This window comes from Ranitomeya variabilis, chromosome 1, assembly GCF_051348905.1.
Source record: "Ranitomeya variabilis isolate aRanVar5 chromosome 1, aRanVar5.hap1, whole genome shotgun sequence".
In the NCBI taxonomy this organism is placed as follows: Eukaryota; Metazoa; Chordata; class Amphibia; order Anura; family Dendrobatidae; genus Ranitomeya; species Ranitomeya variabilis.
The window spans coordinates 221,396,592-221,409,931 of NC_135232.1; the positions used below are offsets into that span (position 1 = coordinate 221,396,592).

The 13,340-nt window shown below is 50.9% G+C and overlaps 1 protein-coding gene across 2 annotated transcripts in view; it reads left to right on the plus strand.

Annotated features, from left to right (window-relative positions):
- Positions 1-13,340, plus strand: part of P2RX7 (purinergic receptor P2X 7) — a 117,810-nt gene that overhangs the window by 40,554 nt on the left and 63,916 nt on the right. For both annotated transcript variants that reach the window (XM_077292920.1, XM_077292923.1), the window contains 3 exons: positions 6,663-6,735; positions 7,575-7,668; positions 11,506-11,586. In XM_077292920.1, the coding sequence (XP_077149035.1) occupies positions 6,663-6,735; positions 7,575-7,668; positions 11,506-11,586 (248 nt within the window). The remainder of the gene's footprint in view (positions 1-6,662; positions 6,736-7,574; positions 7,669-11,505; positions 11,587-13,340) is intronic.

The window sequence follows — 13,340 nt, forward strand, 5'->3', positions numbered from 1 at the left end:
GCCCCTCGGCCTCCGATTTGGTGGGCGGGGCCCCTCGGCCTCCGATTTGGTTGGCGGGGCCCCTCGGCCTCCGATTTGGTGGGCGGGGACCCTCGGCCTCCGATTTGGTGGGCGGGGCCCCTCGGCCTCCGATTTGGTTGGTGAGGCCCCTCGGCCTCCGATTTGGTGGGCGGGGACCCTCGGCCTCCGATTTGGTGGGCGGGGACCCTCGGCCTCCAATTTGGTGGGCGGGGACCCTCGGCCTCCAATTTGGTGGGCGGGGACCCTCGGCCTCCAATTTGGTGGGCGGGGACCCTCGGCCTCCGATTTGGTGGGCGGGGACCCTCGGCCTCCGATTTGGTGGGCGGGGCCCCTCGGCCTCCGATGTGGTGGGCCGGGCCCCTCGGCCTCAGCTTTGGTGGGCGGGGCCGCTCGGCCTTCGATTTGGTGGGAGGGGCCGCTCGGCCTTCGATTTGGTGGAGAGGGGGCTCCTCAGCCTCCGATTTGGTTGGCGAAGCCCCTCGGCCTCCGATTTGGTTGGTGGGGCCCCTCGGCCTCCAATTTGGTGGGCGGGGACCCTTGGCCTCCGATTTGGTGGGCGGGGACCCTCGGCCTCCGATTTGGTGGGCGGGGACCCTCGGCCTCCGCTTTGGTGGGTGGGGCCCGTCGGCCTCCGATTTGGTGGGCGGGGCCCCTCAGCCTCCGATTTGGATGGTGTGGACCCTCGGCCTCCGATTTGGTGGGCGGGGACCCTCGGCCTCTGATTTGGTGGGCGGGGACCCTCGGCCTCCGATTTGGTGGGCGGGGCCCCTCGGCCTCCGATTTGGTGGGCGGGGCCCCTCGGCCTCCAATGTGGTGGGCCGGGCCCCTCGGCCTCCGCTTTGGTGGGCGGGGCCGGGCCCCTCGGCCTCCGCTTTGGTGGGCGGGGCCGCTCGGCCTTCGATTTGGTGGGAGGGGCCGCTCGGCCTTCGATTTGGTGGAGAGGGGGCTCCTCAGCCTCCGATTTGGTTGGCGAAGCCCCTCGGCCTCCGATTTGGTTGGTGGGGCCCCTCGGCCTCCAATTTGGTGGGCGGGGACCCTTGGCCTCCGATTTGGTGGGCGGGGACCCTCGGCCTCCGATTTGGTGGGCGGGGACCCTCGGCCTCCGCTTTGGTGGGTGGGGCCCGTCGGCCTCCGATTTGGTGGGCGGGGCCCCTCAGCCTCCGATTTGGATGGTGTGGACCCTCGGCCTCCGATTTGGTGGGCGGGGACCCTCGGCCTCTGATTTGGTGGGCGGGGACCCTCGGCCTCCGATTTGGTGGGCGGGGCCCCTCGGCCTCCGATTTGGTGGGCGGGGCCCCTCGGGCTCCGATGTGGTGGGCGGGGCCCCTCGGCCTCCGATTTGGAGGGCGGGGACCCCCGGCCTCCGATTTGGTAGGCGGGGCCCCTTGGCCTCCGATTTGGTGGGCGGGGACCCTCGGCCTCCGATTTGGTGGGCGGGGACCCTCGGCCTCCGATTTGGTGGGCGGGGACCCTCGGCCTCCGATTTGGTGGGCGGGGACCCTCGGCCTCCGATTTGGTGGGCGGGGCCCCTCGGCCTCCGATGTGGTGGTCGGGGCCCCTCGGCCTCCGCTTTGGTGGGCGGGGCTGGGCCCCTCGGCCTCCGCTTTGGTGGGCGGGGCCGCTCGGCCTTCGATTTGGTGGGCAGGGCTCCTCGGCCTCCGATTTGGTTGGCGGGGCCCCTCGGCCTCCGATTTGGTTGGCGGGGCCCCTCGGCCTCCGATTTGGTTGGCGGGGCCCCTCGGCCTCCGATTTGGTTGGCGGGGCCCCTCGGCCTCCAATTTGGTGTGTGCTCTGCCTGGGGCCACTGTGCTCTGCCTGGGGCCCCATATGCTGCCTGGGGCCCCTGTGCTCTGCCTGGGGCCCCATAAGCTGCCTGGGGCCCCTGTGCTCTGCCTGGGACCACTGTGCTCTGCCTGGGGCCCCATATGCTGCCTGGGGCCCCTGTGCTCTGCCTGGGGCCACTGTGCTCTGCCTGGGGCCCCATATGCTGCCTGGGGCCACTGTGCTCTGCCTGGGGCCCCATATGCTGCCTGGGGCCCCTGTGCTCTGCCTGGGGCCCCTGTGCTCTGCCTGGGGCCCCTGTGCTCTGCCTGGGGCCCCTGTGCTCTGCCTGGGGCCCCATGTTCTGCCTGGGGCCCCTGTGCTCTGCCTGGGGCCACTGTGCTCTGCCTGGGGCCCCATATGCTGCCTGGGGCCCCTGTGCTCTGCCTGGGGCCCCTGTGCTCTGCCTGGGGCCCCATATGCTGCCTGGGGCCCCTGTGCTCTGCCTGGGGCCCCATGTTCTGCCTGGGGCCCCTGTGCTCTGCCTGGGGCCACTGTGCTCTGCCTGGGGCCCCATATGCTGCCTGGGGCCCCTGTGCTCTGCCTGGGGCCCCATATGCTGCCTGGGGCCCCTGTGCTCTGCCTGGGGCCCCTGTGCTCTGCCTGGGGCCCCTGTGCTCTGCCTGGGGCCCCATATGCTGCCTGGGGCCCCTGTGCTCTGCCTGGGGCCCCTGTGCTCTGCCTGGGGCCCCATGTTCTGCCTGGGGCCCCTGTGCTCTGCCTGGGGCCACTGTGCTCTGCCTGGGGCCACTGTGCTCTGCCTGGGGCCACTGTGCTCTGCCTGGGGCCCCATATGCTGCCTGGGGCCCCTGTGCTCTGCCTGGGGCCCCTGTGCTCTGCCTGGGGCCCCTGTGCTCTGCCTGGGGCCCCTGTGCTCTGCCTGGGGCCCCTGTGTTCTGCCTGGGGCCCCTGTGCTCTGCCTGGGGCCACTGTGCTCTGCCTGGGGCCCCATATGCTGCCTGGGGCCCCTGTGCTCTGCCTGGGGCCCCTGTGCTCTGCCTGGGGCCCCATATGCTGCCTGGGGCCCCTGTGCTCTGCCTGGGGCCCCATGTTCTGCCTGGGGCCCCTGTGCTCTGCCTGGGGCCACTGTGCTCTGCCTGGGGCCCCATATGCTGCCTGGGGCCCCTGTGCTCTGCCTGGGGCCCCATATGCTGCCTGGGGCCCCTGTGCTCTGCCTGGGGCCCCTGTGCTCTGCCTGGGGCCCCTGTGCTCTGCCTGGGGCCCCATATGCTGCCTGGGGCCCCTGTGCTCTGCCTGGGGCCCCTGTGCTCTGCCTGGGGCCCCATGTTCTGCCTGGGGCCCCTGTGCTCTGCCTGGGGCCACTGTGCTCTGCCTGGGGCCACTGTGCTCTGCCTGGGGCCCCATATGCTGCCTGGGGCCCCTGTGCTCTGCCTGGGGCCCCATATGCTGCCTGGGGCCCCTGTGCTCTGCCTGTGGCCACTGTGCTCTGCCTGGGGCCCCATAGGCTGCCTGGGGCCCCTGTGCTCTGCCTGGGACCACTGTGCTCTGCCTGGGGCCCCATATGCTGCCTGGGGCCCATGTGCTCTGCCTGGGGCCACTGTGCTCTGCCTGGGGCCCCATATGCTGCCTGGGGCCCCTGTGCTCTGCCTGGGGCCCCGTGTGCTGCCTGGGGCCCCTGTGCTCTGCCTGGGGCCCCATGTTCTGCCTGGGCCACTGTGCTCTAACTGGGGCCCCATATGCTGCCTGGGGCCCCTGTGCTCTGCCTGGGGCCCCTGTGCTCTGCCTGGGGCCCCATATGCTGCCTGGGGCCCCTGTGCTCTGCCTGGGGCCCCTGTGCTCTGCCTGGGGCCCCATGTTCTGCCTGGGGCCACTGTGCTCTGCCTGGGGCCCCATATGCTGCCTGGGGCCCCTGTGCTCTGCCTGGGACCACTGTGCTCTGCCTGGGGCCCCATATGCTGCCTGGGGCCCCTGTGCTCTGCCTGGGGCCACTGTGCTCTGCCTGGGGCCCCATATGCTGCCTGGGGCCCCTGTGCTCTGCCTGGGTGTAGGACACTGGTGACGTCACTTATCTCCGGACATTAGCTCCGGACATTAGCTCCGGACATTAGCTCCGGACAAAGCCACGGAAGTTGGCACAAATTGCTGGAAGTAGTATTCTAGGCAATTATATATTAGATAAATACCTATTTACAGGATTGGTGATAAATGTATGGTCACTGAGGGTCTGACTGTGTAGACCCCCACCAATCCTAAGAATGAGGCTCCAAAATCCCCTAAGTAAGGCCTCATTACGTATGTGAGAAAATGGTACCGGTGTCATCATTGTTCTGCATCAGTGTATCATCTGTGTGTCATCAGTGTTTTTCACGGATGGAGAAATAAAGAAATAATGGCAAACTTCTCCTATACTTTGCAATGGTGACCACGGACAGCACACAGATGACACATGGATGGCATCCGTGTGCTGCACGTGTTTTCCTGGACCCTAAGGCTATGTTCACACTTTGCGGTTTTTGCTGTGGATCCGCAGCGGATTTGACGCTGCGGATCCGCAGCAGTTTTCCATGCAGGGTACAGTACAATGTTACCCTATGGAAAACAAAAACCGCTGTGCCCACTTTGCGGAAATTCCCTTAAAAAAACGCGCGGAATTGCTGCGGAAAAAAAGAAGGAGCATGTCACTTCTTTCTGCGGATTCCGCAGCGGTTTTCAACATGCACCAATAGGAAAGTGCTGTTGAAAAACCGCAGAGGAATCCGCAGAAGAAACCGCAGGAAAATCCGCAGTGAAAACCACAGCGGTTTTGCACTGCGGTTTTTCCAAATCCGCAGCTGAAAAATCCGCAGCAAAAAAAGCAAAGTGTGAACAAGCCCATAGACTTGTATTGGCCCTTGTCATCCGTGCTGCCAGAAAAAAAATTAACATGTCTACTTGTGTGTGTGAAAAGCACAGACGTGAATAATGGGTGCGAAAAAAAAAGGATACAAGATGTACGTGCGACACGGACACCTGAATGAGGCCTGAATGGAATGATAGTTCATACATATGACACTTCTCATTTCACTTCTTGGACGGCCAGAACAGGCCTCTAGTGATAATATCTCATATCCTGTATTTATTGGGAAAACCCCTTTAATTTGTAATACTTTCAACCCTTTTATTTTTATGATTGTGCCCTGATTGTCTTTTATCCACATTGCCTTGCCCTCTGTTCTGTTACATAAACCTATGTATAAAACATGTACCATCATGACCAGAGGGACATCGTAGATTTGTACTATAATAAAGTTCCTACGTGAGAGCAACGTCCATTGATCCTTTGGATTTTTTCCATATTGTAGTTGTACTGTATGCAAGTCCAATCCAACTGTTGGACAAAATAAAAGTTTGCCAAGGGGACAGGATATGTAAAAAATAACCCACCGGCACCCGCCTGGATTCAGTGCAGGCCGCTGTGCGATGAAAGGAAGCTGTGATGTTGCCGTCCACCAGCTGCCAGACTGCTATGACCCGTCAATGGTGGTAAGCAGGCAGGTGACTGAGCATCGCGCCATCATGATAGAAGATCTGATGAAAATCCAGGAGGGTACCAGTCGGTGAGTATCACTAAGACTAGGATCACAAGGCAGTATATTCTCTCAGTCGAGAGAATCGGATTGATTATTCAGATCACACTCTGATAACAATTTGATCAGGGTCAACATAGTGTGCTCCAATTCTCTCGGATGAGGAGACGATGGAGAAAAAACTCCATCTTCTCCCTTCTGTGAGGTCTTGAAAATCCGGCTGCACTCTGATGTCATCTGAGTGCAGTCAGATTTTTTTCCCACACACTCACTGAACCCATGCCCGAGTTTGATCCGATATTCACATGGCACTCGGGCATGTAGTGACTTTTTCTTTGGACAGTCAATTGTCTGAGGGGAAAAAATCAGACATGTGCACGGCCTCATAGCATATCAGTGCGATCCGATGTTTTGTCAGATCGCACTCCAACCGAAAATACGCTCGTCTGCACCTTTGTTTGTTATTTTTTTACATATCCTGTCCCCTGGGCAAAGTTTTATTATGCCTTATGTAACCTCTTTCATTGTTACAATTCTTCCCATGGTGATGATTAAATGACACAACCACAATAGGTCAGTGTCTAATTGCTATTCTCTTGAATTCCTTTTTGTTTTTATTTTTTTACCTTTTTCGTTGCGATTTCCTCACTATGGAACTCTTGTCTCCATTTGCTTTGCTTCTTATTTGAGCATTTCCTTCATTGATGGTTACAGAGCGCTCACCTTGTATCTTGATATTTATCCATATGTGTTTTTGACGGATAGAACTTGTAGCATTTATAATCTGTAGCACTGTTCACATATCTGTATATTTTTGCCGACCCAGTGGTCTTCACAAAATTAGAGACATATTGATTTTGATCTAAGTCTCAGATCAAACTCGCCAATGGAAGTCTATGGGTCCATGAAAAAAATCAGATGCCATCTCTGTGCTGTCCGTGTTTCATGGACTGTTTGATCGGAGACGCAGGAGAAACCTCCATCAGCTTCTTTTTTTAATATGAGAAAAACTGATAAAACATTGTCCAAAATCTGAAGAAACTGATAAAACCCACTTATGAAATAAGACCCATTTTTTACCTATGAGACAAATCACTAATGTCTGAATGAAGTGTTAGCTTTGTAAATGTTGCTTTGGGTAATGACAACTTATACGCATTTCTTAACGCTGACTTAATGTGGTGGTTTACCTTTACTTTAGCATGCAAGTAAATATTGGAACTCAATGCTGTGTTATGTTAGTATAGTTTAATCATGAACTCATTATTACATATACTGTCCTCTTCTTTGTAGTATCCAAACCGGAAAACCATCTGCTCTCAGGACAATATCTGTAAGAAGGGTTATGCTGACACATACAATAATGGTATGTTTTTCCTTGTCACTTTCACAATGTGTTATGCGGTTATCTCAGAAACCTGTAGCGCTCAGTTCTCTAAAGGTAATGCTGCAGTCAGTCATACATTTGCCCTGGAGTTGGATGGGGTAAATAAGAGGCCACCATGTGATACATGCCTTACCAAGGGGATGAGAAACGCTTTGTGAGCACATCTCCAATCTGGCTGATAGAAGGAAGCCTTTCCATAAGCGCTGAGTATACAGAGGAGGAGCAGACATGGACAGAAGAGGGCTCCTCTGCAAGAACAATATATGAGCCGTTGGCAGTTTAATAGCTCATAATAAGACACAATTCCATCTACCTTTGAGGTGGATATGGGCCCCCCTTATATATTGGGCCCTTTGTCGTGCGCAGGCGTACTGATCTGTCCTCAAAGTCCTGCAGTGTGCAGGCGTTGGGCCCCTCTGACCTTTCCCGGCGCCTGCGCACTGCAGGCCTTTGCTGTGCCCTGAATAGTACAGATCAGTACGCCTGCGCAGGAGTGCGGCACAAAGCAAGTAGGATGACGACATCCATAAAAACATGAGCCATTACACGCAAAAGTAATAATAAAATCATATTTATGCGTTTCAGGTCGGTTGTCCAACTGTCCTGAAACGCGTAAATCATATGGAATTTTGGCCTTTGCATGTAATGGCTTGTGTTTTTAAGAAGAAAAATAATGTATCAAGAGATTTTGCTACTTTTGGATGCTGGCTAGCTACTGTTTTTGGTCTATGTTGATAATGCAAGCTGCCTTGAAATCTTTCACACAGGCTGACCTGATAATTCCTCTTCTTTCCGATGGTAACATATGTGTGTATTAGGAATCCAAACGGGCCTCTGTGTACCGTACAACTCAACTCACAAGACATGTCAAGTTAAAGCCTGGTGCCCCGTGGAGTCCAAGAGCACTCCAGAGTAAGTTCTCCTCCAATTCTAATCATCTTCTTTTCTAAGGCCCCTTTTCCTACATCAGTTTTTTGCCATCAGTCGCAATCTGTCGAAGTTTGAAACAAAACGAATCCGGGGACTGATGCCGCCAGATCCGTTTTTTTCTCGTAGACTTGTATTAGCGATGGATGGCCTCACTTTTTATCTGTCGTTCGCCGGATCCGTAGAAAATTGTTTGTCTGGCGGCTGGAGACAACGGACAAAGTAACGTTTTTTGTGTCCGTCGAAAAATAGACAGCGACGGATCCGTCACCGTCCATCGTTTGCTATAATGGAAGCCTATGGTGCCAGATCTGTCAAATGACGGAATCTGGCGACGGATTCAGTTTTTTTTAACTGAGCATGCTCCGATTTTTTTAGGATCCAATTAGCCGGATCAGCTAGTCGGATCTGGCGAAAAAAGATATCCGTCACATCGGTTTTTCACAATCTGCGACGGATCCATTTTTAAAAAAAAATTGACGGATTGCAACTGATGGCAAAAAACTGATGTGCGAAAGGGTCCTAAGTCTAAGGCTGGGATCACACATGCGAGAAATACGTCCGAGTCTCTCATGGTAATACCCGGCATTGCCGCCGTCACTCAGGAGCGGAGAGTGCGGCCGCATAGCAATACATGTGGCCGCACGCTCCGCTCCAGAGAGACGGCGGCAATGCCGGGTATTACCATGAGAGACTCGGACACATTTCTCGCATGTGTGATCCCGGCCTAAGACTTGACATTTCAGCTACAACATAGGCTTCACCACTAGCTGCGATGGACACACAATAGTACATTGTGTATACTGTACCCAGGAAACCGAGGGTGGCCTGGCAATGACAATGGTATCTCTGTCTCCATGATTTAATTAAATTCCAGCATTTTTGTTGTTTACATGTTTTAGCATAGCTCATGGTTGAAGATTAATAATTGAAAGTTACAATACTGTTAATAATTACACTTTGCCATGGTCCCGTTATATTCCTATTGAATACACCAGACCAGATGTACGTCATGTTGCAGTGTGCATGTCTCCATGGTCTGCCCAGCAGATATCAATGAAAACATCAGTCTCTCTTCACAAAGGAATTTTTTTGTGAGCCAATAGTAAATTAAACTGATGAAAAAAAACAATAATTCTACTCTATAGGAGATTGTAATTGTCTTATTTCCGAGACTGAATCACCATGGCATAAATACATAAAATATCAGTTCATGCCACAAAAAAATATACTTTTTTGTATATTGAGAATTCTATTCTTGTAGTATTATGCGGGGCGGGCATAGCTCTGCTGTACTTCATTTCCCACTACCGGCCTCTGGTCGGTGACTGACAGGTCACTGTTCCCTGAGTGACCTGTCTTCCCTGCACCATCAGTGCCTGAGTTCATTTTATGAAAAGGGCTGATGTCTGCGCATTGAGCTCCTGATGACACTGTGAGGTCAATGTACTGGCTCACACAACGTCATGAGGAGCTCATTCCACAGACACCGTCATTGCAACAAACCCAGGCAATGACTGCGCCTGCGCAGTGAACTTTTAGTGACGTAGCAGGAGGCAGTACATTGATCTCGTAACCTCATCAGGAGGTCACCAAACCAGGGCGACTCTGCAAGGAAGACGGGTTTGAGTGCCCTGTCAGTCAACAACCGTAGGCCGGCAGTGGGCGGCAAAGTACATCAGAGCTGAGAAGTGAAGTGCAAAACTTATAAGGAATAAGGCGCTCATCCTAAAGCCACTAATAATGAGCAAGTTACTTCAGAAAACTGGAGATACTGATGATTTGGGGATTTAGTGTTGGTGAGATTTTTTTTCATACTTTTTGGTTTTATATGCTCATAAAGAATAACAATTTTGTCATTATTTCCTCAAATATTATGTAGTTGGGTTCCATTTTGAAGCTCACGGCCTCCATTCTTCTGGGAAAGGCTTTCCTCAAGATTTTGCAATGTGTATTTCGTGTTCCTGTTAATCTCAACTGTGTTCATTGAGCTTGACGTCAGGGCTCTGAACAGGCTACTCAAGTTCCTCCTCATAAAACTTCTCAAACAGAGGGCCTGATTCATAAACATGTTTTTGCCAGAATGCTGGTGTAAAACACCTTCAAATATCTCAATTTTTCTTTCAAAACAAAAAAAATTGCGACTTTTGCCAAATTCACACCAGTTTTGGTCACCTCCGCCAAAGTAGGCAGAGCTTGTGGGGCGCAGGGAGTGGCAAAGCTGACTGCAGTAACACTTTTGGCCACGCACACGCCAGTGAAAAGATGCGATTAATTAATTAAAGTGATTATCCGGTCTTCTAATCCTGATAACAGTATGCACGCTGTCAAGATTCACTGGTATTGCCGGTGAGAGCAGACAGCCAGGTGATTGCAAGCATGCAGGTTGCATACATGCGGTCACAAGCCAACTAAACATGCACAGCTTCTCTCATTTCACTTCCACTGAGTGAAGCCAGATATGTTTAGCTGGAATGTGACAGGAATATGTACATCAAATACTTGCGGTCACATGTCCGCCTGCTCTCACCAGCAACATCGGTGAATCCTGACCGCACCACACCCTGACAGGACTGAGAAGTCTGAAATCACATAGAGTGACTGCAGACTTTTAACAGAAGACTGGACAACCCCTTTAATTGGCATGCATATCTTAATGAATTAAGTGCAACATACACCTGCATTCAATCATTAAAACCAACATGCCCAGCAAAGGTCTCAATGAATTGGGGCCCACGTCTTTATGAATCTCATTGGAATAGGGAAGGACTTTCCCCTGTGAAAAATTTTCAAGCGTTCACTTGTCTAAAACTAAATTACCCTTCAGTTGAAAAAAAAAAAAAAAGAGCCCAACTCAAGCCCTGAGGATAGAAGCTTCACCATAGGCAGTGTGCAATCTGATGGGGAGCATTCTTCAGGCATTTTCCGACTCCAGAATCATCCATTAGCCGAATTGTGAAACATGATTCATCACTCCAAAAAACACATCCACCCACCCTAGCTGATGGGAGGCATTACTCATGGCGACCCTAGACCTGTGTGCAGCTGCTCAGCCATTCTAACATTCAGATTTAAAGGGAACCTGTCAGCTTGGAAATTCTGTGCAATCTATGGGCATTAGATCGCAGAAGGAGAAGCTGTACAGTCTTGTGGGGAAAGATTCAGTATAACTTTTATTGTAGCGAAATCCCTGCTTTTGGGGGGCTTTCTGGTCAGGAGAGGAGTTCACCTTAGTGAATGGCAACCTTCCCTGTATAATTGTGCATATAGTATCTGATAGTTAATATTTAATAACAAGTTCTACTGAGCGTTTTCCCACAAATCTATATAGAAATCTGTTCAGCTTCTGCTACATTACATTCTGCCAACAGATTGCATTGCATTTCCAAGCTGACAGGTTCCATTGAATAGAGTTCAGTTAGGTAGTGGACAACCCATTTAATGTAGGGGGATATCCAGGTGTCAGGTTCTTTAATCTAGAATCACATATGCAGTTTATGATGTAGTTTCTTTAGCCAAACTAGAAATGGATAAAAAGAAAAGCAAAGGTATAAAAGAAAGACAGAGCTTTCACCTCTCTTGTATTGTTTCCTCTGTTTGTCCCATCAATCTGCCACAATATCTCCAGGTGTGATTCCAGCTTCAGGACTTCACGCAAATTGTTATAATACTTGTAAAAACCTGTTATGATTTTTTAAGATCGGATAAAATTTGAAATACAATGAAAATATTATTTACATTATTAATGTTAAGAAAACGCTTTAACATGTAACCATTGCAAAGTTCTATTTTGTATACAATATGTTCTCATTTGTCTTTTAGACCTGCCATTTTGGCGGGTGCAGAAAATTTTACAGTTTTGATAAAGAACACAATCCACTTTGCAGCATTTGGTTATACAAGGTAAGTCAGAGTAAACAATGAAGAATAGCAATTAAGATGATATTGCTTACTGAACTTTTTTTCCTAACTGGGTTATGGGACTATAAACAGGTTGATAGCTCAAATTTATATGACCAGGACTCCATCCAGCCCTTGGGCTTTATACTACAGTATCTGTTAACTGTAGTAATTGTGAACTAGTCAAGGGCCTTTATTGACTCCCTAAACATCTTGGGACACTATGAGGTAGATCTGAACTAGTGGTTTACAGAGTAGGCAAAAGCCCAGAGCTTTCTCGCTTTTTACTCTATGGGCTCTTTTCCATTTGCGAGAAACACGCCCGAGTTTCGCATGTGAAAGCCAAGCTCTGGCACAGGCACTTGGGTGCAGAGCGTGCAGCTCCATGTGTTCCTATGCAGCCGCTCGCTCCGCTCTGGAGTCCTGGCGCCAGAGCTTGGTTTTCTCATGCGAGACACGGACGTGTTTCTCGCAAATGGAAAAGAGCCCTAACTTTTAATCTCTGCTTTTAAAGTCCACTATCTTCTTTTTCAGTTTTCCAACAACATAGTTGTATGATCGCTTTTTCGTGTCTGGCGGCTACTTGTATTAGTTAACATATATATATTTCTATATATATATATATATATATATATATATATATATATATATATATATATATAAATATATATATATATATATATATATATATATATATATATATATATATATATATACACATACATACAGGGGTTGGACAAAATAATGGAAACGCCTGGAAACATCAACAAAAGTTAGTTTAATATGGTGTAGGTCCACCTTTTGCGGCGATTACAGCCTCAATTCTCCGAGGTATGGATTCATACAAGGTGTGAATTGTTTCCAAAGGAATTTTAGCCCATTCTGCAGTTAAAACACCCTCCAGTTCTCTGAGCGACGATGGCTGCGGAAATCGACTTCTAACTTGAATCTCTAAAATCGACCATAAATGCTCAATAATGTTGAGGTCCGGGGATTGTGGGGGCCAGATGAGATGCTCAACTTCATTAGAATGTTCCTCGTGCCATGCTTTAACGATTCTAGCTGCATGAATTGGTGCATTATCATCCTGAAAGATGGCGTTCCCCTCCGGGAACAGTGCTTGAACCATTGGATGCACTTGGTCGCCCAAAATGCCTAAATAATCTCGGCTGTTAATTCTTCCATATCATTGGCCCGGCGGATCTCCGCGAAATAGCACCCTAGATCATCACAGAACCTCCACCATGTTTTACGGTTGGGAGAAGGCAGTCTGGATGGAATGCTTCTTTCGGCTGTCTCCAAACGTACACTTGGCCGGAGGTCGGAAATAGGGTAAACGATGCTTCGTCTGAGAATATCACATGTTTCCACTGCTCGAGACACCAATTCTGGAGGTTTCTACACCACTCTAAACGCTTGGAAACATTTGTCATTGAGAGCAGCGGTTTTCTAATTGCAGCTCTTCCGTGGAATCCAGATTTGTGCAGCTCCCGACGAACAGTTTTCGTGGAAACTGGATTCTGTAGGTGTTCATTGAGTTCAGCAGTGATTTTCGGAGCCGTGGTCTTACGATCCCCTCTCACAGTTCGTTTTAGAGTCCGACGGTCTCTCTCAGTCAACTTTGACTTTCGGCCGGACCTGTGCTTTGCTGCAGACATTTTTCCTTCTCTTTCAAACGCAGTCATTACTTTGGAGACAGTACCTCTTGACACGCCAAGCATTCGGGCACTTTCTGTTACACTAGCGCCTGCCATGCG